The 27952-nt window shown below is 41.5% G+C and overlaps 1 protein-coding gene across 3 annotated transcripts; it reads left to right on the top strand.

The window, feature by feature from the left end:
* Positions 1–205: 205 nt before the first annotated feature.
* On the top strand, positions 206–27952 carry USP1 (ubiquitin specific peptidase 1). 3 transcript variants are annotated; one of them, XM_055091891.1, is made up of 9 exons: positions 206–399; positions 15999–16237; positions 17696–17816; positions 18399–18503; positions 19364–19524; positions 20944–21635; positions 23550–23720; positions 24673–24874; positions 26458–27952. In XM_055091891.1, the coding sequence occupies exons 2-9, from the start codon at positions 16068–16070 to the stop codon at positions 27191–27193; spliced, it is 2358 nt and encodes a 785-aa protein (XP_054947866.1). In that variant the 5' UTR covers positions 206–399; positions 15999–16067; the 3' UTR covers positions 27194–27952. The 3 variants fall into 3 exon arrangements, with proteins under 3 accessions (XP_054947866.1, XP_003809204.1, XP_003809203.1); XM_003809156.6 differs by lacking the exon at positions 206–399 and adding an exon at positions 10917–12767; XM_003809155.5 differs by lacking the exon at positions 206–399 and adding an exon at positions 12535–13605.

Genomic DNA, 27952 nt, shown 5'->3' with positions numbered 1-27952 from the left:
GCCACCGCACTCCAGGCTGGGCTACAGAGCAAAATCCTGTCTCACAAAAAAAATAAAAAAGGCAATGTAGGAAGACTGGGGTGAACTATAACATTAAGGACACCATATATATGCCCTTGTGAACTCCCCTCCCACATGGACTTTAGGCCTGGCTATGAGATTTGCTTTGGACAATGACGCAATAATACTGAAATATAGGCAGAGGCTTCGCATGTGCTTGTACATGGGACTTTCCCCCTTGGAATGCTGCTGCCATCACCACGTGGAAAAGCCAGATCCGGCCCTCCTGAGGCGGAGTAATCACAGGGAGAGAGAGGCCCAGCTGGCCCACTAGCTGAATGTAGCCAGTGAGGGAGCCCAAGCAAGATCAGCAGAACTATGCGGCCAAAGCGGAGAAACGTGAGGAATAATTGTTACTTTAAGTCACCAAGTTTTGGGGTGATTCCATACCAAGACCTATACAAAACCTAATTCCAAGGTATTTAGGCTGAAAGAAGGAAAAATACATCATAACCATCACACAATCCTCATATTAGAGCCTATATACTTCTGTATACTGTACACTGTATATTGTATATTTCTTTAATTGAAAAATACACGGGCTGTTTTCAAAGTCCAAAATGAGGGCCAGATGCTGTAATCGCCACACGTGTTCTTCCTGCCCACTGCACAGATAAAACCAATTCACTGAGACCACAGTATTACAGTACAGAGTTTAATGATTGCAAGGCGCCAAGCAGGACTGGAGTTATCACTCAAAACAGTCCCCCTGAAGGCTCAGAGGTTAGGTTTTTCAAGGATAGTTTGGTGGGCAGGGAACAAGGGAATGGATGCTGTTGATTGGCTGGGGATGCAATCATAGGGGTGTGGAAAACAATCCTCGTGCACTGTGTACCCCTCTGGTGGGGGCGCAGGACTGGCTGAGTCATGAGTCACAGTATGGGTGGGGTCAATCATTTGCCAAAAGTCTGACAAACATCTAAGAAGAACAATCTTGGGTTCTATAATAGTGATGTTATCTATAGCAGCAACTGGGGAAGTAAAATCTTGTGACCTCTAGGCTTGACAGTAAGAGATTGGCGAAACTGATGCAAGGCAGGTGAGCCCCAAAGCGGAGTTTAGCCCACGAGAGTTCTTGGCTTTGTCCAGGAAAGAATTCAAGGGCAAGTCAGAGGTAGGAGAAAACAGCTTTTTTACATTTTTTAAAATTTTATTTTAAGGACTTTAGAAGAAAACAGCTTTACTGAAGAGGCGGTGTTACATGCAGAGCAGGGTTACCTCTAGGCAGAGAGTAACAGCTCAGGGCAGTTTTGCAGTCATATTTATACCCATTTTTAACTGCATGTAGATTAAGGGGTGATTTATGCAGAAATTTCTAGGGAAGGGGTAGTCACTTTTGGATCATTGGGTCATTGCCATGGAAAGGAGCAGTAACACCCGGGTGTTGCCATGGCAACGGTAAATTGACATGGCACACTGGTGGACATGTCTGATTGAAAGCTGTTTTTGCCCTGGCCTTGTTTTAGCTAGACCTCAATCTGGTCCCATGTCTGAGTCCCGCCTCTGAGTCCTGCCTTCTACCTTAAAACTATGCCTACATTCTAGCAGAATTCAGGCCCCTCTCATAATCCTAATCTTTTGGCCTTTTATTAGTTTGACAAAGGCAGTTTCAGTTCCCAAACTCAGGTTTAGGGAAGGACTATTATCATTCTTGCTTTAAAAAATTCCCCCCATGGTTAGCTTGGCCTACCCTGAGGAGTGAGCAAAGACAGCTAGCCTAGAGCCCGTGAGGCTAGAAGCAAGATAGAGACCAGTCTGGGCAACACAGCAAGACTCCGTCCTTAAAAAAAAAAATTTAGCTGGGTACGGTGGCGTGTGCCTGTAGTACTAGCTACTCAGGAGGCTGGGGCAGGGAGGATCACCTGAGCCCAGTAGTTCAAACCTGCAGCTATGATCATACCACTGCACTCCAGCATGGGTGACAGAGCAAGACTGTCTCAAAAAATAATAATAATAAAAGAAACAAAGTCCAACATAAAATGGCAAAGTAATATAAAATGAATAGTATATTATGACATGCTTAAATAAGATTTATTTTTTAAAACTAAGGTTTATAAACCTTTAATAATATTGTGATTTAAACATATAATATGGTAAAAAAAGTATGTTATATGACATACTCAAGTTAGAAAATATTTTTAAAGATGGACCTGGAATTTGCCAGAAGGTAAGGATGCTTTCAAAACGTAAGAGGACCCAGAAGCTAGTGAAAAGGAGTTCCCACATATTAAACTGTGACCATTTATTTTTTGCTTCAAAAAGGAAATAAAAATTATTCTTAAAGCAAGTTAAGATTGTAAAAAGCCATGGGTCTTTAAGCCATGATACTCAAAAGAAAATAATAATTTATTTTCTCTTCAAATACCTAGTATTTTATTATAGCAAATTTTATTCAGAGAAGGAAAAAATATTGTTGAAGTTTAAGTGTAGGTCTCTTTTCAGGATGGTTTAAACATATAAAGAATAAGAGAATGTTAATGGCATGAGAAAGACAGACTCTTCCTGTAAAATATAAATAGGCTCATGAGACTTCCTGCATCCCCCTCAGCACCCGCCCACTTACCGGACATTCATCCACTAAATTGTTACCAAACATTAAGGAAGGTGCGGCAAGGCATTCCTTTCATAGGCATGAGAGGTCCTCCCACCTGACCCTGGGGCTAGAAACTGAAAAAGAATGGAAAATTCTGAAGCCAAGTGGATTTTAGCTTTTTATTTTTATGTTCTCCTTTTTCCTCTAAAGCAGCCAGAAAAGCTGAATTTTTACCTTTTAAACAGATTTTAGTTTATGGATTAATCTTTTGTTTAAATTTAATTACTGAATAGTGATTTCACTAGTTGTTTCGAGGTTGGTTGCCTTTACTAAAAATGCTGGATGAAGGCCAATGGGTCACACACTGAGCCTTTCTTTAACTTACAACTACGATGTCAGAAGAATCGTCACTCTAATCCAAAATATTCTCCTCCTCCTATTGTGCCCATTTGCTCTGACCTTTCCCAAAGGATGAAATAAGAAAACAATTCATTTACAGTGCTTTTTTTAAAAAAAGGTTTTTGCCTTCTTCAAAGTTATATATAGGCCAAGTGTGGTGGCTCATGCCTATAATCCTAGCACTTTAGGAGGCTGAGGCAGGAGGATCCCTTGAGGCCAGGAGTTCAAGACCAAACTGGGCAGCATAGCAAGACCCTGTCTCTAAAAAAAAAAAAAATTCAAAGTTATACATGTACATGAGTTAAAGGTTTCAACATATCTTCCTATCCTCCAAGGCAACCATTTTCAACTTTTGACTGATTCTTTGGTATTTACCTTCACATGTCTAAATAACATGTTTAGGCCAGGCATGGTGGCTCACACCCATAATCCCAGCACTTTGGGTGGCTGGAGTGGGTGGATCACTTAAGCTCAGGAGTTCGAGAACAGCCTGGGCAACACAGTGAAACACTGTCTTTACAAAAACAACACCAAAAAATTAGCCGGGTATGGTGGAGTGGGCCTGTAGTCCCAGCTATGCAGAAGGCTGTGGTGGGAGGATCATTTGAGCATGGGAGGTTGAGGCTGCAGTAAGCCGTGATTGTACCACTGCACTCCAGGATGGGCGACAGAGACCCTGTCTTAAACAAAACAAAACAAAACAAAACAAAACAACTATGTTTATATTTCTTCTTCTTGATTTTTTAGTTACCATTTTGTTGATTTCCCAATACAGAAGATGAGGATTTAGCTTTCTTTTGTACACTCCTTTGCATCTCCACCAATCATGTACACTTTCAGTTCTTTAATTCTCCTGAAACTTATAATTTGCTCATCCTGCACAATCAAGAGGATGTAATTGATGTAGTAGATCAACGTGATGCAGGATGTCCAGAAGGTCCAGATCTTTTCAGGCTATTTTATGATAGAGGGCAGGAATACTGTTAATATAGCCCTGGAACCAAACCGTAAATGTGTACTTTTTTTTAATAAAAAAGAAATAGACTTTGGGCAGCCTAGACGGGCAGATCACAAGGTCAGGAGATCGAGACCATCCTGGCTAACATGGTGAAACCTCATCTCTACTAAAAATACAAAAAATTAGCCAGGTGTGGTGGCAGGCACCTGTAGTCCCAGCTACTTGGGAGGCTGAGGCAGAAGAATGGTGTGAACCCGGGAGGCGGAGCTTGCAGTGAGCCGAGATTGCGCCACTGCACTCCAGCCTGGGCGACAGAGTGAGACTCCGTCTCAAAAAAAATAAATAAATAAAAAGAAATAGGGTCTAGCTTTGTCACCCAGGCTGGAGTGCAGTGGTACAATTGTAGCTCACTGTAGCCTCAAATTCCTGGACTCAAGCGATCCTACCACTTCAGCCTCCTGAGTAGCTGGGAGATGCTCACCACTACGTCCAGCTAATTAATTTTTTTTTAACGTAAAGATAGGGTCTCACTCTGTTGCCCACACTGGTCTTGAACTCCTGGCTTCAAGCAATTCTCCTGCCTTGGCCTCCCAAAATGCTGGGATTACAGGCATGAGCAACCACATCCAGCCAATGTGCACTTTTGTCTGTTTCATGGAATGCCACTGTTTCTGATCCTTTCTCACGATTGGAATAGAAAAGAATGCATTCACTAAAATCAGTGGTGCATACCAAATATCTGAGGATGTATTAATCAACTCTAGCAAATACACCACATCTGTCATGACAGCTGCGATCAGGCCTACTAATGGGTTGCACTTGCAGTAATCTACTGTCATCCTTCAGAGTCCATCTATTTTTGCAGGGCCATATGGTGAATTAAACAGAGATATGATGGGAATCAGCACCTCTGTTTCCTTTAAAATCTTAAGAGTGACACGAATTCCTGCCATCTTCTCTTGAGATATAATATTGTTTGATTTCCTGTATGTGTTTCCTATGTGTCCCCCCAAAATTCATATGTTGAAGCCCTAACCCGCAGTATGATAGTATTTGGAGGTGGGGTCTCTGGGAGATAACTAGGTTTAGATTATATCTTAGTCCATTTGGGCTGCTATAACAGAATACCATAGACTGTGTGGCTTATAAACAACAGAAATTTATTTCTAATAGTTCTAGAGGCTAGGAAGTCTAAGATTGAGGCACTGACAGATTCTGTATGTGGTGAAGTCTTCCTGGTTCAAAGATAGGTGTCTTCTTGTTGCATCTCAGCCTGGGGAAAGTGTGAGGGCACTCTCTGGGGTCTCTTTAACTGATATCATTCCTTAATCATCTCCCAAACACCTCACCTCCAAATACCATCATGCTGGGGATTAGGTTTCAACATGAATTTTGGGGAACACAGAAGGTCATGAGGGTAAAGCCCCCACCATGGGATTAGTATCCTTATAGTAAGAGGAAGAATTCAGAATTCAGAATTCCCTCTCTACACACTCACACTGAGAAAGGGCCATGTGAGGACACAGCAAAAAGGTGGTTGTCTGCAGGCTAGAAAGAGCTCTCACCAGAAACTGAATCTGCTGGGACTTTGATCTTGGACTCTCCAGCCTCCAATACTATGAAAAGTAAATGTCTGTTGTCTAAATTTCCCAGTATATAGTATTTTGTTATAGCAGACTGAGCTGACTAAGAGACTGTGCCATGTTTCTCTGGAGCTGGGAAGCAGTTTCAAAGGCTTTCACTTGGCCTTCCCCACCATTATAGCTTTTACCCCATAGGCAAAAGTCCTAATGCATTTGCATCAATTGCCAAAAATGACAACTCCATTATACATTTGAAGAGTGGGGAAATGACAATTAGTTGTGGTCACAGATCCAGTAGTAAACTCACTCTGAGCCGGACCTTGCCATGACTCCATTTATTAACTGGCTTCTCTATGCCCCCATTATAACAGAAGGCCACGATGATGCTTGTGGTCTGTGGATAACAAGTTAAATTCATACCCTCTGTCTCACAATCCTTGGCATGTTTGGGTATGTCCATTTCCCCAGGGTACAATTACCCAAGTAAATGACTAAAGATCCCTTTGGGGAAGGACTGAGGAAACCATTACCATTTATACTTGTTGAGGTATAGCAAAGTCCTTCCTCCTGGCCTCTTCAGTCAATGGGTTCCAGGTCTAAAAATGCTCTGGTCTGGAAACTAAGGAATTGACTATTGGGTGACTATCCTTAGCATCCTGGTCATCTATCCTTAATTTTTTTTTCCCCACTGGTACAAAATAATAGAGCTTAGTTGGTTGTCTATCTATTTTGCCCCTAAAGACGCCACCATCTAGTAACCATTTCTATAACTCTCTGAGGTTCAAGTCCCCTTGGTAGGTCATTATAATTGCGACCTCCTGGCTTCTAGTAATTAAGCACTGCCAGTTGGCCAGTATTGTTTTGGGGTCTATCATCTCCATTGCTATCAGTGAGTCAAAGTCTGGGAGGCCTCTGCTACCATCAGTCCTGGCTTGCAGAGAGCCACCACTGAGGTTTTTAGTGATGTTTATGTCCTTTGCACCAGTGCATTCCCTAATGGCCTTGGTAAATGGTGTGTCCTCTGGGCCTTCCCTCAGAACATAATGATCATAACCTTCCAGGCGTACGTAATATATCCACTCCAGCAGACCCATTTCTGTGAGCCTTTTAATCCCTTTTTGAGCCACCTGCCTGCCCTAGCACTCCTAGCATTTCGTTTTCTTTTCCCATGCTTTTAGGAGCCATTGTAGTAGTTAGTGAATGTTCACGTCAATTCTTGGGGGTCCTTGGCAGAATATTAAATCCTGTATTTGGGAGAATACTCCAAATTCAATATAACTTTCCCATTCAATTTTATGTTCCAGCTCCCCTTGCTTAAGCATCATCTGAATCCAGCCCCATGTACTCTTCTGAAGCTCCTGTTGGTACGTGCTTGTCTAGGTCTTACATCTTCTTTGGGGAACAGTCCTTTACCTCTACCCATCAGGCACAGCACCTTCCCAACTAGGTTATGCTATGATTTAACCCTAATTATAGATCTACTGGCTAGAAGGCTAGATGACAGGTGTGAGTGCTGGTGGAAGGGAGAACATGCCTTTCAAGTAGAAGCCTCTGCAATGTCTTCTAGTACAGGAAAGTGATAGCTCTTAGTAGGGAGGAGGGGCCACACTGCAGGCTTCAGAGGAGCCTGGGGAATCAAAATTTTCATGATCACTACCCAGATGGACCCTCCATGTGTCAGGGTGCTAGATTTTCTCAACCATGACCCTGACTTTGACACAACAGACCTATTTTAGGCATTTAACCATCTTTTAAGTTTGACCACTCTAAAGTAGTCTTGATGCTCAGCTTTCTCCGCCCTTCCCCTGCAGATGAGAGCTGTTTTTTGTGCAACGAACAGGTGCTCTGGCTTTCACACCAGACCTTCAATTGCTTATTACCTACCCTTAGCTGTTCTTTATTTTTCTGTAACCAATGGAGTTTAGCAATAGCCATCCAATTCTATTATTCTTATAGCTACAACTTCCACCATATATGTTAACTGCCAGATATATCACACCTGCAAGTGCATTCTCTTCCACCTGGTACATCATCCTGATTGGACCATTACCTTGTGCCAGGAGCTGACTATGCTTCACCTACCACCTGCTAGGTAGTCTATAATTCAGCTCCCAAACCTCATCTGGTTGTCTACTTTCTCCAACCAATCCTCGTACTAATTCTTGCAGGCAGGCTTCTTGAGGAGCAGGTGCAAAGAGAGACAAAGCTGGAGCATAAGATGTGAAAGGAAGGGAGAGGAAGTAGGACTGGGAAGAGAATGAAGTCAAATTCCAGTACAGGTCCAATAAAGCTTTGGCCAGCCTGGCTAAGAGCTCTGGAGTGAATACTGCCCATCAGAGGTGTCCAGTGGTGGCCATAATGGCTGAGCCTTTATAGTCCAGCCTTGCTTAATCACCCAGTTTAGGCTGCAGAGAGCATGACTGTGGGCAAGGCCATTGTCTGCGATTGAAGCAGAGTCTGATGGAACTGACAACTGGAGGTACTCTTTGCAGCTTGGGAGCAAGTCCCTCCTTGAAGGGGGATCTGGGCAGCTCATCTCCATATCTACCACAAGGGCAAACAGATACCCAGCACATTCTCTTTTCAAGGAACCAAAAGCTGTACAGTACTTTTCCATTTTTCATCTTTTGGGGATATCTTCACCAGCTGGGGATTTTTTTTTAACCTGGTAAGGGAGGCATAGCAGAGAATGCTATTTGTCCTCTAATATCCATTCTATCCTTCTTCCTTAATATTATAACCCCTGATTTTTAGTTGGGTATATGGCCACCCAGAATAATGTTGTCAAATGACTAAGTTCTGGCCAATGGGCTATAAGTAGGAATGGTGTGTACAGCTTCCAGGAAGTATCCTTAAAGAGAGGGGACCATGGTCATCTCTGTCCTTTTTTCTTTCCTGCATAGGACTGTAGACATGATGGCTGGAATTTAAACAGCTATAAAGGACCGAAAGGTAGAAACCACATGTTGAGAATGGAAGAAATTAATTAGGTCCCTGATGGTCACAGAATCACCATACTAATCTAGACTGCCTACTTCTGCATTATGTATACATGATAAAGAAATGAATATTAATTTTAGCTAAGGACACTTAAAAATATTGTTACTTATAAACAAACCTATTCCTATCAGATGCAGAGTTTGGTTCCTATAAATTTGTGCTACACATAACCTTAAAAGAAATGTGGTTTTTAGTGGAAGCATTTGGGCAGTGGGTGGTAAAGACTCAGATACTGCAAGATGGAAAACTGGTGACCTTTGTTCTCCAGTTGCCAGACATTTGGTAAACCTGTTGCCAGCTTTAGAAGACAGATCACACGCCAATCAAAATTGTGGCACGAAGGGAAATGGCTGGAAATATCTATAAACTTGGTATTTGCTGGCTTTTTCTTGACACTTTAAACCAAGTTCTATGAGATATGAATTCAGGCCAGAAGTAACCAATTTGCATGTAGAAATGGAAAAGAATACAGTTTTGCTAAAGGAGAAATTCTGTCTGTAATCCAAGTGGATTAAAAGTCTCATAATTTGGGCGGGACGTGGTGGTTCATGCCTGTAATCTCAGCACTTTGGGAGGCCGAGGCGGGTGGATCACGAGGTCAGGAGTTCGAGACTAGCCTGGCCAACACTGTGAAACCCCGTCTCTATTAAAAATACAAAAATTAGCTGGGCGTCGTGGCAGGCACCAGTAATCCCAGCTACTTGGGAGGCTGAGGCAGGAGAATTGCTTGAACCCAGGAGGTGGAGGTTGCAGTGAGCCAAGATCATGCCATTGCACTCCAGCCTGGGGGACAGAGCAAGACTCCATCTCAAAAAAATAAAAATAAGAGTTTCATAATTTGAAGATTTAAAGGGCGGAAAAAAATCCCACTTCTTCTATACCTTTAGACTGAAGTACAGTTGGCCCTCCACATTCATGGGTTCCATATACATGGATTCAACCAACCACAGATCAAAAAATCTTATGAAAAAGGTACACAAAGTTCCAAAAAGCAAAACTTGAATTTGCCACGTGCCAAGTGTTAAATACTATGTTAAATCCATGTGAATGATGTGTAGGCATTGTATTAGGTAATTAAGTAATCTAGAGATGATTTAAAGTATAGGTGGGATGTGCATAAGTTGTATGCAAATACTACGCCATTTTATATATGGGACTTGAGCATCCTCGGATTTTGATATCCATAACGGTCCTGGAACCAATCCCCCATGGATACCAAGGGATGACTGTACACAGAAACAGTGCCTGCGAAACTTTGGAAGGAAATATGCCTGGCATTTACCCACACAAGACTGACAAATATAGGATTGAGAATGCTGTGAACCTATTAAATCCCATTGTTTCCAAAGGGATTAGCTGTCATTAAGAGTGGGGTAGCTGGGGAGCACACAGAAACTAGGAAAAAAGTTTCTGGGCTTAAAAACTCATCTAGGCAAGAACTGTGGCTAGAATTTCTCCCACAAACAACTGACTGAAAGCAAAAGAATGAGAAGCATATTAAATTTTTACATTAATCATATTGCCAGAGACACACCAAGCTTCTGCTATTGCTGTTGACAAGCACAGTTGTGGAGGTGTTTGATTTTTCTGAAGCAGCATTAGCAGAAACCTCAGTGTCTAGCCACTTGTCCTGTGGGCCTTGACAGACGGGACGTAGGATATGCATGGCCCTGGTGCAGATCATAGTGGGTATAGTGTGGTTCTAGGGTCAGTGGTGCACGCAGCTTTCTGATGGTGGAGGTTTCCTAGGCATGGCAGCAGCAGTGTGATTCAGAGACGTCATTTCCTGATCATAGAAGAGTCATTGCTTCCTTGGTGGCCTGGTTCTGGGAAGACTTTGGGACTCATTCCTGAAAAACTAATCTAGAGCCTATTTAATCAACCCTCCCAAGTATTCAATACCTTTGTGTTTATACTAGCTAAAATGGATTCTATTTTCCGCAAATGAATCTTAACTGATACCACACATTGTGTACAGGAAGAATAGTGGTTGCAGACAATAGGATCTCAGGAATATGGGAAAGTAGAATTGCTTATCTGTTCTCGTAGAGTTTGAAAGTAGCAATAATTATGCTAGTACTAGAAAATGAGACACTGCCACTCTGTGGTGCACAATGGCTAAGACTGACCTATATACATTTTCTAATCTTGTCCTTGTGTATTTCGTGATCTGCTGGTTCAACATCTGTTTGTACGTTAAACACCTCAATCTTAATATTCTAAGAACGATGATCCCTCCCATTGAGCCTACTAAGACCCCCATTTTAGCAAGGACCAACACTGAGTTGCTCAGGTTAAAAAAAAAAAATCGTTACTCTTTGTTTTTTTTTCTTTTTTCGGGTGGGAGGGTGGAGGGCAGGGCCTCACACTGTTGCCCAGGCTGGAGTGCAGTGGTGCATCTCGGCTCACTGCAGCCAGGGGATCCTCCTCCCTCATCCTCCCGAGTGGCTGGGACTACAGGCACGTGCCACCACGCACGGCCAATTTTTGGAGTTTTTTGTAGCGATGGGTCTTGCCATGTTGCCCAGGCTGATCTTGAACTCCTGGGTTCAAGCGGTCCACCGCCCCTGGCTACCCGACCTGTTTTTTCTTACATTATCATACAGCCAATCCATCAGTAGAGCTCGTTGGCTGTGCTCAAAATATATCTTGAACCCTACCAGTTTTCAACATCCCACGATATTATTCCAGACTACCATAATTTATTCCTTGGCTTACTGAACCAGCATCTTGGCTGACCTTTCCGCTGGTACTTTTTTTTTTTTTTTTGAGACAGAGTTTTGCTCTGGTTGCCCAGGCTGGAGTGCAGTGGCGCGATCTCGGCTCACCGCAACCTCCGCCTCCTGGGTTCAAGCGGTTCTCCTGCCTCAGCCTCCGGAGTAGCTGGGATTACAGGCCTGCGCCACCACGCCCGGCTAATTTTGTATTTTTAGTAGGGACGGGGTTTCTCCATGTTGGTCAGACTGGTCTCGAATTCCCGACCTCAAGTGATCAGCCCGCCTCGGCCTCCCAACGTGCTGGGATTACAAGCGTGAGCCACCACGCCCGACCCTGCTTGTACTCTTGAAGGTCAACGTGTAATCCCGCCACTCCCCAGCTCAGAATCATCTAACGACTCCCATCTCCTTACTCGGCTTACCCAGGGTCCTGCCTTTCTCACTCATCTCATCTCCTCCCATCTTATTTCCCAAATTGACTGCGCTCTAAGCGCCCTGGCCTCCTTGCTTCTTTTCAAAACACCAAGCACATTAAGCTTCAGGACGTTTGTAACTTGCTGTTCTCTCTGCCCGCACCATTCTTCCCTCAGATTCCTCCAAGCTTTTTCATTCAGCTCTGCTCAAATGTCAACTCAAAGAGGTCTTTCCAGGCTATCGTATCTATCACTTATCTTAGCGTCACTTATATCTCCCTCTCCAGAATGTAATGCTCCTTTATGACAGGGAATGCCTTTACATCCCTCGCGCCTTGAAAAATGCCTGGCACATAGTAGGCACCTTAAAAATACTTGATTAAATGGATTTGGGCTGAACGTATCCTGCTTAACTGCAGCACTTGAGCTGAGGTCACCTCACCAAAGCAGGCACACAAACACAAAAGGAAGCACACAACCAGATGAGGCCTGCCTGCCGCTCCTGAACCCTTTGGGAGGGCTCGCGCGGGAACCCTGGGAAGCTCCCGCGGCCGGAGCTGGGCCTGAAACTGTTCTTTCGTTTCCTCCTGCGGCCGAGAAGGGGAAGGGGTAAACAGGCGAAAATGAGGCGAGCAGGGGCTGAGGACCGGGCCTCAGCTCTACAGCATTCGCCTGAGAATGTATTGTTATCCGTGGCAGCGCCTTGTCTCATTGGATGGCCCTAGGCCTAGTGTGGCCGCGACTCCGAACTGAAAGCCCAGGCGCGGCGGCGTCCAGCCGGGCAGCCATTTTCCGAAGCTGCTCTCCTGGTAACCCCGCCCGGGCGCGTACGCACGAACGGAGGCGGGGCTTACCGCGAGGGCCTCGCTCCGGAAGCCGCACCCTCCGCGGCGTCCCACCGTCGAGGATTAACAAAACGCCAAACAAGATTTTAACAGTCGGCAGCGAAAGCGCGCACTCGAGCGCCAATGAGAGCGGAAGGAGGGGCACCGCGCCTGAGGAACACTCCGTATGTCGAACAATGATTGGCTGGAGCCCACCTTTCTTCTTTTTTGCTATTAGATGGGCTTGCTGCTCCCGCCCATCTAATTGGCTTTGGTCTAGGTACTTCTGATTGGCTTCCCCCGGGCGGTGGGAGGCGCGGTTTTGGGGATTGTTCATCATGGATTGGTGGATTTGGGCTCCTTCTCGAGGCGGTGGCCCATCCCGTCTGCTCTCTGTCCCGTCTCCCGACCCGTACGCTTTTCCCTCAACTCGCGCGCACGAATGGTTAAAAAAAGGGTGTGAGGCTCGAGCCCGCCAGCCAGGCCGCTAGCACCTCGCGCGCGCCCTCAGCGAGGACCCGCACGAGCTGCCCGGCTCTGTGCCTGCGTTGTTTGAAACTGTGGAACCCGTTAGGCTTTTGGGGAACTACAGTCCCAGCTGGCTCCGGAGCCCGTGCGTGCCAGGGGCGAGTGGCCGTCGCGAGACGGCTCCTGCCTTTCGTGTCTCTGCAGCGTGGAGACTGGAACCGGCAATTTCAAAGGACGCCACGTTCAATCGCAGCGCTGGCGCGGGCGGAGGCTAAAACACGGGGGTCCTGAGACTGAGGAAAACGCGCCAAGTTCCCCTCGGTGGCGGAGTGCTAAAGACCCTAGCGGTTCAGGCGTTCGGCGAGCGGGGCCGCTGCTTGTTGCGCTCCTGGCTCTCCCGGGGCGGGCGCAGATGGGCGCCGCTCCCGCGATGTAGTTGGTGTTGGTGCAAGGCGGCAGCGAGCGGCGGTCGGGGTTCCCGCTCTTGGGAGCGGATGGTCACTACCCCGCGGGGAGGGCGAGCCGACCAGATTTTCCTGGGGCCGGGGACCCGGCGGGCTCGGGGCAGGGACTCACCTGTCGCACCCACACTCATTCGGGTTGGACTTGCCGGCGTCACCGCCGCGGACTTCGCTTTGGGCCATGACCAGGTAAGGAGGGCCTGGGAGGAGGGGCCGGCGCCCGGGCGCGGGGGCAAGTTCGGCCGGCGCGGGAGAGGAGCTGCCGGGGAGACCCCGGGACCGTGTTGGCCTCGCACCCTGGTCGACCTGCCAGGGGGAGCCGTGTGTGCCTCGGGCGTGGCGCCTGTCTTGCCGCCGCCGGGACGCGAGAAGGCAGGTGCGGGCTGGGCGTAAATAGGCCAACTCTGCGGCGAGGGCGCCCGGCGCGGGGGTGTGGGCCGAGGACGCCGCCGCCAGCCTCCCCCGACCGGGCAGCCCGGTCGCTGCTCGTCCTTCCAGCTTTCTTTCCGTTCCCGAGAGCGGTGAAGGATGGGGAGAAAGAAACGTTTCCACGCAGGTTGCCCTGTGTCGGTAATTGCGAAATTTTACCGCGCATTTTCCTTCACTTACACTTTTTCAAGAAGTGTTTAGAACGCCGCGTGTCTTAAACCTTGGCGAAGATGTCCTTGTAGATTTTTCTTGAAAAATCGGAATCGAGTCGTGTCATCTTATAAAGAATTTAAAACTATTGGGACTGAGTGTTCACGCTGTCAACAGATAATGGTCGATTCGTCGTGCTTTCTGCGAAAGTTGATTTAGTTACAGGAGAAATATTTTGGATGTAACAGCCCCCCCAGTTACAAGGAAAGCCAGGAGCAAGAAATAGCAAGGAAGATACTGCACCTGGCAAAATGTTACATTCTCGGTGTGAGCTTTGCTTTGAGGGGCTAGGAGGTTTGGTTTTTTGATTAAGCTGACGATCCGCTATTTCACCTGCCTAATCATTCTTCCCTTCTGTGTAGTCTGGTTACTCTGTCGGTTTGAGATGCAGTTTCTGTCATCCATTAAATTGGCTCTCGAGAAAAACCTTTTATCAGAATCATTAATGCTTGGCGATCCCTGAGAACTTAGCGCAGGTTGGTTTATCATTCAGAAGACAGCGCTTCCTCAGAAGCATTAGGTAGACAGGAGAGTAAGTGAAGTTGGAGACAGAATGGGGAGATGGATCAGCTTTCCAGTGCTTCCTGACTTGGGTCTCAGAAATGGTTTCAGTGCTGAGTTCAGTATGAATTCCTAGATCAGTGTCAGCCATGTGAAATGCTTATTAAGGATGAAATTTGAGTGAGTCTTGTGTAGTTCATTTTATTATTCTGCATTTTAAATTTGAAACTCGTTGCTGAAGTGTTGGGCTTTAAGTAATTTTATGGTAATACTGTAGTCAGATAATTTTTCCTCCCATATCCTGAAAAATAGGCCTGATGTAGAAAATATTAACTCCTACACTCCTACAAATGTTGCCATTTTTTTTCATGTGCAAGTTTTACTTTAAAACAGGGTGGGAAAGTTGCAAATGGCAAACCAAATCATCTTTTTTTCCTACTCAAAGCACTATTTTTAAAATCCAAAGTTTTTTAAAAAGTTTGGAAAACGAGTATTGTGGTTTCTAGTGCATTAAGAATTGGATTTACACAAAGTGCATCGAACAGTTTTTTGTATCACGGTCTCAACTTTGCTTGTGTTTTATCTTTCACTTACGGTTTTAGGTATAACTTAACACCATCTCTATGCCTTGAATGCAAATTATTCTTTAATAAGCTTTTTAGGTACTTTATTTTCATGTATTCATGTTAATAACTAGAAAAGGCATTGGAAGAGAGGACTCATCGTCCAGCACTACTTTGATTTTCCATTCCTTGTACTTGAGAATTAGAGGTGGTAGTGCTCAGTCAATATTTTCTGAATGAATCATTATAATGAAATATTAAGTTTTTTGTTTTTGTTTTTTTTGAGACGAAGTCTTGCTCTATGGCCCAGGCTGGAGTGCAATGGCACGATCTCGGCTCACTGCAACCTCCGCCTCCCGGATTCAAGGGATTCTCCTGTCTCAGCCTCCTGAGTAGCTGGGATTACAGGCGCCCGCCAGCACGCCCGGCTAATTTTTGTATTTTTAGTAGAGATGGGGTTTCACCATGTTGGTCAGGCTGGTCTCGAACTCCTGACCTCGTGATCCACTCGCTTCGGCCTCCCAAAGTGCTGGGATTACAGGCGTGAGCCATCGCTTCCGGCCCTTGAAATAATAAGTTTTTACTACTTATACTATTTTACTGTAGGTCTACTAAATAGGATATTTTGTAATGCGACCCTTAATCCATAGCAGGCTGATTTTAAAAATTCAGTAGCTTCTGTTTTTTGTTCTTTAAGAACAGTGTGGTATGCTTCTTCATTTAAGCAATAAATATTGAGTGCTTATTGGCAGGCATTAGGTTTTCAAATGTTAATTTCTAATTTGTACCATTCCCTTGGTAAATTTGTTTTCAAAATTGATGATTTTGTTGCCAAAACTGATAACCAAAAACTAATGAAACTTTCTCTGTGATTAACAGATATAATTGGTGATTACAACTTTCCTCTATAAATTAACTCTTGACACTCCTTGGGATTTGAAGAAAAAAATGCCTGGTGTCATACCTAGTGAAAGTAATGGACTTTCAAGAGGTAGCCCTTCAAAGAAAAACAGACTTTCCTTAAAGTTTTTTCAGAAAAAGGAAACTAAGAGAGCTTTGGATTTCACAGATTCTCAAGAAAATGAAGAAAAAGCTTCTGAATATAGAGCATCTGAAATGTATGTATCTTACATTTCTGTACTTTAAAAATTCTACAGTGAAGCAGCAGTGAACTTGGTTGACAACTCCAGTCTGACTTGATAGTCTGTAGCGGCACAAAAAAGTACGCTTCAGTGTACTTCTTAGTCAAATTTAGCAGTTTATAGTAGGAACAGCAAAACTGGTGGTTCCCCGTAGGAATCACATCCATAATGTTTAACTCATGAACACTGCTCAGCCATTTAGACTAACTTGGAGAAATATTTGTTGACTAAAATTGTCTTTCTGAGTTTAAATTTGATTATTTGTAGTGCAAAACATCTGTGTAGGGGTAAAAGGTTTTTTATATATATATATATTTGTTTGGTTCAGAAGACTTGACAGTTATAAGACATTTTAAACTGTAGTCATGTAACTAGTCATACCTGTTGGAGGCATATGATTGCAAATTATAAAAATAAACTTAAAAATAAGTAATGCTTTTGATGCAAATAAATTATTTAGCTACAGAAAATAAATCAGAACAAAGTGGAATACTTTATTCCACCACCAGCAGCTCTAGCTGGAGTCTGTACTACTTCCCTGTTTAACATATAGGCACTCTGCTGGGTGACTAAGGTGGATTTGGTCCCATGTGTTAATTTCCTAATAGCTATCAATAACCAGTTGAGGAGATTTGTGAGAGTGAAGCTTTTGTTTATCAGCATTCATACTTCTGAATACTTTGAGGTGCTAGAGTAATAATAGCTAGCAATCGTAAAATAAATGAAAATACTGGAAGGACCTAGTGGTTTTTTGTTGTTGTTGTTAAAGAAGTAAAAGAATAGTAAACTTAAAGCATTTGTTTTTTGAGATGGGGTCTCCTTGTGTTGCCCAGGCTGGTCTTGAATTCCTGGGCTCGAGCAGTCCTCCCAAGTAGCTGGAATTACATGTCAATGCCCCCACACCCACATTCTGAACATTTTATTTTTAAGTGAGGGATAGCTACATATTTTTTTTTTTTTTTTTTTTTACCAGCAGGAAGTCATATATAATTCTCTTCATAGACTTTCTTTCCTCTGAATTCTTATTAATAGAATCTTACTTAGTGCAGCCTCTCCCAAATATTGTCATGGTTAGTTTATTCCCAGGTTTCTGTTCAGTTAAACTATTTGATTAAAATGTCAAAGTAGATGAAACAAATCACAGTCTCTCAGTTCCTCAATTTTCTACTCTGTAAAATAGGATTAACATCCTTTTAAGGGAATTGTTCTGTGGCTTGTTATGTGTAATAATGTTTTTAAATGCTTTTAAAACTTTTATTCTGGGCATATAGCAGTTTTTGAGCCTGTATTTCTTAAAATGTCATCTGAACAAGATTCACATACTTTTCAGATTATACAACTTTTGGGAAAAGACTAAATCTACAGAAGTAATATTTTCACCTTGTTTCTTTAAGATAACTACTTGATTATCGTTCTCCCTTCTATATTTCATAGTGATCAAGTTGTTCCTGCAGCACAGTCTTCACCTATAAACTGTGAGAAGAGAGAAAACTTGTTACCATTTGTGGGACTGAATAATCTCGGCAATACTTGCTATCTTAATAGTATACTTCAGGTAAATTGACAATTTTGCTATATCATAAAGCTTTAGTAGGCAAAGATTGATGTAGCATTTAATGTTTTTGAGTTATTGGAGGACTTTAATGTCCATACTGTCTTTGCCTTTGATTGTTAATAAACCAGAATAGGCTAAAATAATAAGTTGCATGTTATTAAACTTCCTTTGGGGTAAGAGAAAATGATAGACTAAAGGTGGGATAGCAAAATTGAGTAGACCTTAAGTGGAAGGTCAAACCTTTAATTTCTTTCTCTGATTCCTGGTGCTACAGTGTGATATGTGTCTTATCCCTTCGAAGTAATGTTGGCGTTGTGTTGTGTGTCCGTTGGCGTTGTGTTGTGTGTCCTTGTAACCTTAAAGTCTTAGCAATATCTGCCCAGGTGCAGTGCTTTGTGCTAATGAGGGAAGACACTGGGCTACTACTGATGAAGTGGAGAACAAATTTTGACACAAAACTTAATCTCAGAATTTTAGGGTAATACATGTTAAAAGTGCTCTATAGAAAGCATGATGTTGTTTTAATGATTTTACGTGTATTGTTTGTTCAGTAAACACTTAAGACAATCTCACTTTTTATAGGTATTATATTTTTGTCCCGGTTTTAAATCTGGAGTAAAGCACTTATTTAATATTATTTCAAGGAAGAAAGAAGCTCTAAAGGATGAAGCCAATCAAAAAGACAAAGTAAGAAAAATAAAGAACAGAAAATAATGTAAAAAGCAAAAGTAAATTAATGGAAATTTACTTGCCTGGAAATGAAGAGGACTGGGGGGGGTGGATGACAAAGATTATTTCTCTGTTAGCGAGCTATTGTCAGGCAATTATTTTTCATTCTTTCAAGGTGGCTAACTAGATAATTCCCTTTTACAATGTTTGCTCCTGTAATCTGTGTATCAAACTTTTGTTACTTGTATACTATATATTACTGTATACTATAATCACAATATGTCATACCCATGTACAACTTATTTACCCATTGTGTTTTCAAATTGAGTTAAAATTTAAATACAGTGTATTTAAAGAAATCTTTAACTTCCATAATTAAAAAACCATTGTAATTCACATAAATAGTAATTCATAATTCCTCTTAAAATTACAAAAAAGACCAGGCGTGGTGGCTCATGCCTGTTATCCCAGCAGTTTGGGAGGTCAAGGTGGGTGGTGGATTGCTTGAGCGCAAGAGTTTGAGACCAGCCTGGGTAACATGGCAAGACCCTGTCTTTACTAAAAATACAAAAACTAGTAGGGCATCGTGGTGTGAGCCTGTAGTTCCAGCTAATTGGGAGGCTGAGGTGGAGGATTGCTTGAGCCCAGGAGGTTGAGGCTCCAGTGAGCCGCGATCAAGCCACTGCACTCCAGCCTGGGCGACAGAGACCCTGTCTCAAAATAAAAAAATAAAAAATAAGGCTTATTTGTACATCCCTTAAAATTAGTGCTATTATGCAACTTAGAAAACCTAGTATTCTTAAGTGAGACAAAGACAAAGGGGGAAGGTACTTAATTTGTTCATAAAATTATTGGTTTGTGTGTTTCTTTCTTGACAGGGAAATTGCAAAGAAGATTCTTTGGCAAGTTATGAATTGATATGCAGTTTACAGTCCTTAATCATTTCGGTTGAACAGCTCCAGGCTAGTTTTCTCTTAAATCCAGAGAAATATACTGATGAACTTGCCACTCAGCCAAGGCGACTGCTTAACACACTGAGGTATAGCCTATAATATAATTTTAGGGTTTCAATTTAGCTACTTGTTTATATCCTTGGAGGAGAATGACATGTGAAGAAACAGGAATAAAGGGCAAGGAAAGTAGAAACTCTAGGTCCACAGTCCTTTATATCCCAGAGACTCTGAATACTGGAAATTTTTTTCATAAATTTGGTGCTAAATTCGTTAGATCTGAACATATTATATGAGGCTTTTTATAGTCATTCATATTTATCTCTAACGTGAATATTCATACATGCTTCTATAGAAGTAGTAATGTGTTTAGTTATAGAGTACTCCCATATCAAGTCGGTGATAAATATTTTACTTACATGCCATATAATCATTGAATCTGAAAATGTCTGAATTTCTAAATGCGTGGTCCTAAGGATTTCACATTAGGAATTATAGGACTATATTCAAAATATGTGTAAGAACTGTAAATTCCAAATATTCTATTTTTATATGTGATTAGAGGAGAACTGTTGGCTAACTGGATTAGATTGCTTTTTGGTATTTTCTTAAAAATGAAACTTTACATATAAAATAGCCTTATTCAAATACAATTATAGGGCAAGTCTTTAAAACAATCACTTAAGCATTTAGTTTAAAAATAGAACTAGGTGCAATATATTGCTATACCTTAGTTAAGAGGTACTGTAGGCCGGTCACAGCTCACACTTGTAATCCCAGCACTTTGGGAGGTGAAGGTAGGTGGGTCATTTGAGGTCAGGAGTTCAAGACCAGTGTGGCCAACATGGTGAAACCCTGCCCCTACTAAAAATACAAAAATTAGCTGGGTGTGGTGGTTTGCACCTGTAGTCCCACCTACTCGGGAGACTGAGGCAGGAGAATCGCTTGAACCCAGGAGGCGGCGGTTGCAGTGAGCCAAGATTGCGCCACCGCAGTCCAGTCCGGGCAACAGATCAAGACCCTTGTCTCCAAAAAAAAAAAAAAAAAAAAAAAAGCCATTGTAGCGTGGTGGCCAAGGGCGGGTTTGAATACTGGCTTTTCATCCTAAGTAGTTCTGTGACCTTGGGCAAGTTATTTAACCTGTCTATGCCTTAGTGCTTGTATCTGTCAGTAATGGTGATAATAGTACCTCATAGGGTTATTGTGAAGATAATGTATACATAGGAGATAAAAAACATTTTGACTAAAACCTGGTGTATGGTAAGCATTATCTAAGTATTAGTTATTAATATATTTAGAAGAGGATCAAAGTATTATAATGAAAATAGGGTACAATTTACTCTTACTTTTAGTTACAGGTAAGAAATTCCAAATTAGTGCTGAATAAATGTCTTGACATTTAAAAAATGAAATAATTTATGATTTTCCTTACATGAATTAATTTCTATATAGACTATGTACTGTATCTTCAAAACTAGAATAGATGAAATGGAAATTTTTATTTATAGGGAACTCAACCCTATGTATGAAGGATATCTACAGCATGATGCACAGGAAGTATTACAATGTATTTTGGGAAACATTCAAGAAACATGCCAACTCCTAAAAAAAGAAGAAGTAAAAAATGTGGCAGAATTACCTACTAAGGTAGAAGAAATACCTCATCCGAAAGAGGAAATGAGTGGTATTAACAGCATGGAGATGGACAGTATGAGGCATTCTGAAGACTTTAAAGAAAAACTCCCAAAAGGAAATGGGAAAAGAAAAAGTGACACTGAATTTGGTAACATGAAGAAAAAAGTTAAAGTATCCAAGGAACACCAGTCATTGGAAGAGAACCAGAGACAAACTAGATCAAAAAGAAAAGCTACAAGTGATACATTAGAGAGTCCTCCTAAAATAATTCCCAAGTATATTTCTGAAAATGAGAGTCCAAGACCCTCACAAAAGAAATCAAGAGTTAAAATAAATTGGTTAAAGTCTGCAACTAAGCAACCCAGCATTCTTTCTAAATTCTGTAGTCTGGGAAAAATAACAACAAACCAAGGAGTCAAAGGACAATCTAAAGAAAATGAATGTGATCCTGAAGAGGACTTGGGGAAGTGTGAAAGTGATAACACAACTAATGGTTGTGGACTTGAATCTCCAGGAAATACTGTTACACCTGTAAATGTTAATGAAGTTAAACCCATAAACAAAGGTTAGTATAATTCTTAGACTTTGATAGGTAGAAGCATTAGCAGCTACAGAATTAGAATTTTCTCTTCCTAGATACATGTACAATATAATCTCTGGCTAAAATTGTTTCAAGAGAAGGAAATTTAACACTGAATGTGAACTATGGTGTTTTAAGTGCTATGCTTAGATTAGTGTGTGTGTATATATTGTATGCATATATATGTGTGTATGTGTGTGTGTGTAATGTCATTAAAGTAATTTTAACTTATAGCTTATAAAGTAGGGAAGTTCGGCCAGGTATGTTAGCTCGCACCTGCAATCCCAGTACTTTGGGAGGCCTAGGCGGGCAGATCACCTGCGGTCAGGAGTTCAAGAGCAGCCTGGTCAACATGGTGAAACCCCGTCTCTACTAAAAATGCAAAAATTAGCCAGGCATGGTGGCGCACGCCTGTAGTCCCAGCTACTTGAGAGGCTGAGGCAGGAGAATCGCCTGAACCTGGGAGGTGGAGGTTGCAGTGAGCCAATATTATGCCACTGCACTCCAGCCGGGGGCGACAGAGCAAGACTCTGTCTCAAAAAAAAACAAATAATAATAAAGTAGGGAAGTTCAGTATATTTTAATGTACATTTAAGAGTACATTTCCCTTTATGCAGTGTTTGACATAAACTGATGAAGGACATTGCATTTAGTGAAATTTTAAAAGTAAAGACTAAGTACAGTCATGTATTGCTTAACAACAGGGATATGTTCTGAGAAATGTGCTGTTTCATTGTGTGAATTTCACGGTGTACTTACACAACTAGATGCTAGAGCGTACTACACAACTAGCCTATATGGTATAGACCAGGGTATCTAATCTTTTGGCTTCCTTGGGCCACACTGGAAGAAGTGTCTTGGGCCACACCACACAGAATACACTAATGATAGCTGATGAGCCAAAAAAAAAAAATCAAAAAAGTCTCATAATGTTTTAAGAAAGTTTATGAATTTGTTATGGGCTACAGGCAAGCTTTGCATGGCCTATTGCTCCTAGGCAACAAACCTGTATAGCATGTAACTACTGAATACTGTAGGCAACTGTAGCACAATGGTATTTGTGTATCTAAGACGTATCTAAGCATAGATATGTAAACATAGGTACAGTAAAAATCATAGACTACTGTCATATGCGGTCCATTGTTAAATAATTGAAACGTTGGTAGGTGGTGCATAACTGTAAGTTACACGATACTTGAACTAGATTTTTACCTAGTTTTGTCCAGATCTACAGATATCAGGGAAAATGTGTAATATTGATATAGTGAATAGTTTTACCAAAAATGTCATCCTTATTCTGGGTTTATTCTATGGGGAGGTGTCTGTAGGAAGGGAGTTACAATACAACTGACTTTTTTTTATTTTTTATTTTTTTAATTTTTTTGGAGACAGAGTTTTGCTCTTGTTGCCCAGGCTAGAGTGCAATGGCATGATCTTGGCTCACTGCAACCTCCACCTCCCGGGTTCAAGCGATCCTCCTGCCTCAGCCTCCCGAGTAGCTGTGATTACAGGCATGCACCACCACACCCGGCTAATTTTGTATTTTTACTGGAGACAGGGTTTCTCCATGTTGGTCAGGCTGGTCTTGAACTCCCGACCTCAGGTGATCTGCCCGCCTCAGCCTCCCAAAGTCTTGGGATTACAGGCTTAAGCCACTGTGCCCGGCCTACAACTGACTTCTTTTAGAGACAGTTAGTAATTTCATAGTCAGTTTTATCTTTACAGGGACCTTAAATTTCATTAATAGGGTACCTCTAATAAGCTAATAATGCTAATAAGCTGATCTATGAAAATGGAACTGTTATTCATGATATACTTTATTTAAATGGAAAATTGGTTATGTGGACTATAATGAGAAACTAATCTGTATAGACTTACATTTTCCTATTTTCATTTTAGGTGAAGAACAAATTGGTTTTGAGCTAGTGGAGAAATTATTTCAAGGTCAGCTGGTATTAAGGACGCGTTGCTTGGAATGTGAAAGTTTAACAGAAAGAAGAGAAGATTTTCAAGACATCAGTGTGCCAGTACAAGAAGATGAGCTTTCCAAAGTAGAGGAGAGTTCTGAAAGTAAGCAAAATTGGAGTCTTGTGTGGACCATGATGGAATATTTATAATTCTTTAACAACACAAAGTTTAATAGTAGCTGGTGTAATTAGGGAGGGGAAAAAAGCTAGCTTTTAGTGTCTAATGTAACCTTTCTGCTTATCTGGCTTCACTTACAAATGGTTAGCATTTGGGAAATTGTGACATCTTGATTTTGATGTAGAGTGTGTTAGAATGGAAAACTGAAATGCTTTAATAAGTGTACTTTTGGGAACCTGAGTCTTTCAGAGCTACTGAGGTTTTTTTTTAATTTTTTTGAGATGGAGTCTTGCTCGGTTGCCCAGGCTGGAGTGCAGTGGCGTGATCTCGGCTCACTGCAAGCTCCGCCTTCTGGGTTCATGCCATTCTCCTGCCTCAGCCTCCTGAGTAGCTGGGACTGCAGGTGCCCACCACCACGCCCGGCTAATTTTTTGTATTTTTAGTAGAGACGGGGTTTCACCACGTTAGCCAGGATGGTCTCAATCTCCTGACCTCGTGATCCGCCCGCCTTGGCCTCCCAAAGTGCTAGGATTACAGGCGTGAGCCACCGCGCCTGGCCTACTGAGGTTGTTTTTAACACAATAATTGAGCCACTGTTGTGTCTAGAGCATACCACAAAATATGGAAATACCATAGGAAATAATCATGAGACAGGCCTATCACATATTGAAAGTTGGCAATTAAATGTAAACAGACTAGGCTTATTTTGTTTTTGCTGTCTATCATATTTTTTGGCCGATCAAATATATTTAAAAGATATGTATACTGTTGAGGATGCACTTATGAAAGTAGTTTCTGAAAGTAAAAAAATCTCTTTAGTTATTTAGGAATGGGTCGGTCAATCGAAATTAAATGCTAATTTTGAACATGAAACTTTGTGGTTTATTTTTTGAATGCCTGAGAGAAGTATTTGAGTGAAAGGATTCTTTTTTTTTAGTTTCTCCAGAGCCAAAAACAGAAATGAAGACCCTGAGATGGGCAATTTCACAATTTGCTTCAGTAGAAAGGATTGTAGGAGAAGATAAATATTTCTGTGAAAACTGCCATCATTATACTGAAGCTGAACGAAGTCTTTTGTTTGACAAAATGCCTGAAGTTATAACTATTCATTTGAAGTGCTTTGCTGCTAGTGGTTTGGAGTAAGTATTGTAAATAAGAACTATATGAAGAAAATGAGCTGCTGTAGAAGATAAGTCTTGTTGAAAATGCTGTAATAGTAGGAATATAAAGTATTGAAATGAAGTAGATTGTAAAGATTGCTTCAGTAAAGTTTTGTTCTTATTAACAGTTTCCCTGTAAAAATGAAACAACTTAAATCCTTTTGATATGAATACATATTCTATTAAGTATGATTTCTTCTCCTTTTTTTTTTTTGAAACAGGGTCTCATTCCAGTTGCCCAGGCTGGAGTGTAGTGGCACAGCCTCAGCTCACTGCAGTCTTGACCTCCCAGGCTCAGGTGGTTCTCCCACCTCAGCCTTCTGAGTAGCTGGGACTACAGGTGCATGCCACCATGCCCAGCTAATTTTTTGTATTTTTAGTAGAGACAGGATTTCACCATGTTGCCCAGTCTGGTCTTGAACTTCTGGACTCAAGCAATCCACCTGCCTTAGCCTCACAAAGTGCTGGGATTACAGGCGTGAGCCACCATGCCCGGCCAGTTTCTTTATTCATCTTTTCATATTCATTCCCTCTTAGATGTTAGTAGCAGAATTCAGTAGAACTGACTAAAGCAGGGAACAAATTTTGTATACATCAAGATTTTTTTGAAGGGGCGGGAAAGGCTAAATTCTTCCTAGTTTTAAGGTAAGCCAGGAAATCAAACTAGTCTTTCAACAGTTTGAAAAAAAATGCTGATTGTTTTGGATAGTCTGTGTTTTTTTCTGACAGGTGTAATGTCATTGTATGTGTGACTCCTTTGTACATTAGTTGCTTGTTTGAAATTACCACGAGGGCTTCACAGTAGCTCTCTCACACTTGATTATGTCAAAAGATAACATATAGCCCCTTATTCAGTGGACCTTCCCTTTGCTAATAGTATAAAATACTATTTTATTTACTTTCCCAAATTTTGGTAGAGAAAAACTTCACACTAAAAATGACTAAAATGGGCTGGGCGTGGGTGGCTCACACCTGTAATCCTAGCACTTTGGGAGGCTGAGATGGATGGCTTGCACCCAGGAGTTCAAGACTAGCCTGGGCAACATGACAAAACCCTATCTCTACAAAAAATACACAAACTAGTTTGGCGTGGTGGTGGGCACTTGTGGTCCCAACTACTCAGGAGGCTGAGGAGGAGGAGCCTGAGGTGGGAGGATCACTTGAGTCCAGAAGGAGCCATGATTGCACCACTGCAGTCAGCCTGGGTGACAGACCCTGCCTTAAAAAAAAACCCAAAACGTAACATTTTTGGTTCCGGTTCAGTCTATTTAAAATACCATTTATTTTCTTAACTGCACAAAATTAGGAAAATAAAGGAAAAAATACAATTATTTCTTCCACAGAAATGCCTGAATATTAGCAGTTATTTAAGTATTTTTTTGTTTCTGCATATATTATAAATATTATTCAAAGTTGGGGTCTTGTTTTGATTCTGCTTTTCTGATATATGAACACTGGATATTAAGGGTTCATTCAGATTTTTACTTGGTTTCAGATTGGGGTATAACATTTTGAATTTAAAATAGAACTGCAGGAAACCTTTTCTTTTTTTCCTCCCAAAGGTTTGATTGTTATGGTGGTGGACTTTCCAAGATCAACACTCCTTTATTGACACCTCTTAAATTGTCACTAGAAGAATGGAGCACAAAGCCAACTAACGACAGCTATGGATTATTTGCGGTTGTGATGCATAGTGGTATTACAATTAGTAGTGGGCATTACACTGCTTCTGTTAAAGTCACTGACCTTAACAGTTTAGAACTAGATAAAGGAAATTTTGTGGTTGACCAAATGTGTGAAATAGGTAAGCCAGAACCATTGAATGAGGAGGAAGCAAGGGGTGTGGTTGAGAATTATAATGATGAAGAAGTGTCAATTAGAGTTGGTGGAAATACACAGCCAAGTAAAGTTTTGAACAAAAAAAATGTAGAAGCTATTGGACTTCTTGGAGGACAAAAGAGCAAAGCAGATTATGAGCTATACAACAAAGCCTCTAATCCTGATAAGGTTGCTAGTACAGCGTTTGCTGAAAATAGAAATTCTGAGACTAGTGATACTACTGGGACCCATGAATCTGATAGAAACAAGGAATCCAGTGACCAAACAGGCATTAATATTAGTGGATTTGAGAACAAAATTTCATACGTAGTGCAAAGCTTAAAGGAGTATGAGGGGAAGTGGTTGCTTTTTGATGATTCTGAAGTCAAAGTTACTGAAGAGAAGGACTTTCTGAATTCTCTTTCCCCTTCTACATCTCCTACTTCTACTCCTTACTTGCTATTTTATAAGAAATTATAGAGTGAGTGTATTTTCCTTGTGTATATATTAAACACACCCATACAAACATTGGTAAAGTTGATTACATCAAAGAATCTTTAGCTTATCTTTTGAAGCTACTGGATATTATTGGTCTCTCTAGGTTTTTATATAAATAGTGAAATTTGAATTACTGAAAACCATGTTAATTTTTAGAACTCATTTTCCTCAGTAGAGACTAGTGATGCATTAGCTTCTGGGAACAAACTTGTATCGGTTCTTAATTAAATTATCCAAAACGGAGGCATTTAAACACTTGGATTTACACCAGTCTTTTGTGTTTGCTTTTTAAAATAAAGTGCTTGTATTTGTATTCTCCATATTTTGGAGTAATTATCTACATGATGTTTATAGTTCCTGTGGTTTTTCACCCAAGAAGCAGAATCTCATTCAGTACATTTAGTTTTATAAGAGTCATGAAGCTAAATCCTTGGGCTATGTCAGAGGCACAAAGTCTAGAATGTGTGTATTCACAATGGTGTATGTACATTTTGTGCCTTGATTCACTTAGAAAAGTGTCTCAGAAAACCTGGACAGTTCGCTTCTACACAAGAATTTTATATGTATTTATGAAGATGATTCTGTACCCTAGTATATCTTTTTGGGCATGGACTAATTTGTATCTGTTTAACTCATATTCTGCACGATCTGTATATAGTACATCAAACTTAGAGGTGTGACCTTAAATTTAACTTTTTTTAAAAACTGGGAGGTCAATAAAATTTAAACTGCTTAACTATG

Source organism: Pan paniscus, chromosome 1 (genome assembly GCF_029289425.2).
Source record: "Pan paniscus chromosome 1, NHGRI_mPanPan1-v2.0_pri, whole genome shotgun sequence".
In the NCBI taxonomy this organism is placed as follows: Eukaryota; Metazoa; Chordata; class Mammalia; order Primates; family Hominidae; genus Pan; species Pan paniscus.
The sequence above is the reverse complement of the archived record's forward strand: the minus strand, read 5'-3'. Positions and strand labels throughout refer to the sequence as shown.

Bases quoted from the DNA above. Each gene is read 5' to 3' on its own strand.
- USP1 (XM_055091891.1), top strand. From the start codon at position 16,068: ATGCCTGGTGTCATACCTAGTGAAAGTAATGGACTTTCAAGAGGTAGC. The intron at 16,238-17,695 runs GTATGTATCTTA...TATATTTCATAG, and splicing joins GAATATAGAGCATCTGAAAT to TGATCAAGTTGTTCCTGCAG. The intron at 19,525-20,943 runs GTATAGCCTATA...TTTTATTTATAG, and splicing joins CGACTGCTTAACACACTGAG to GGAACTCAACCCTATGTATG.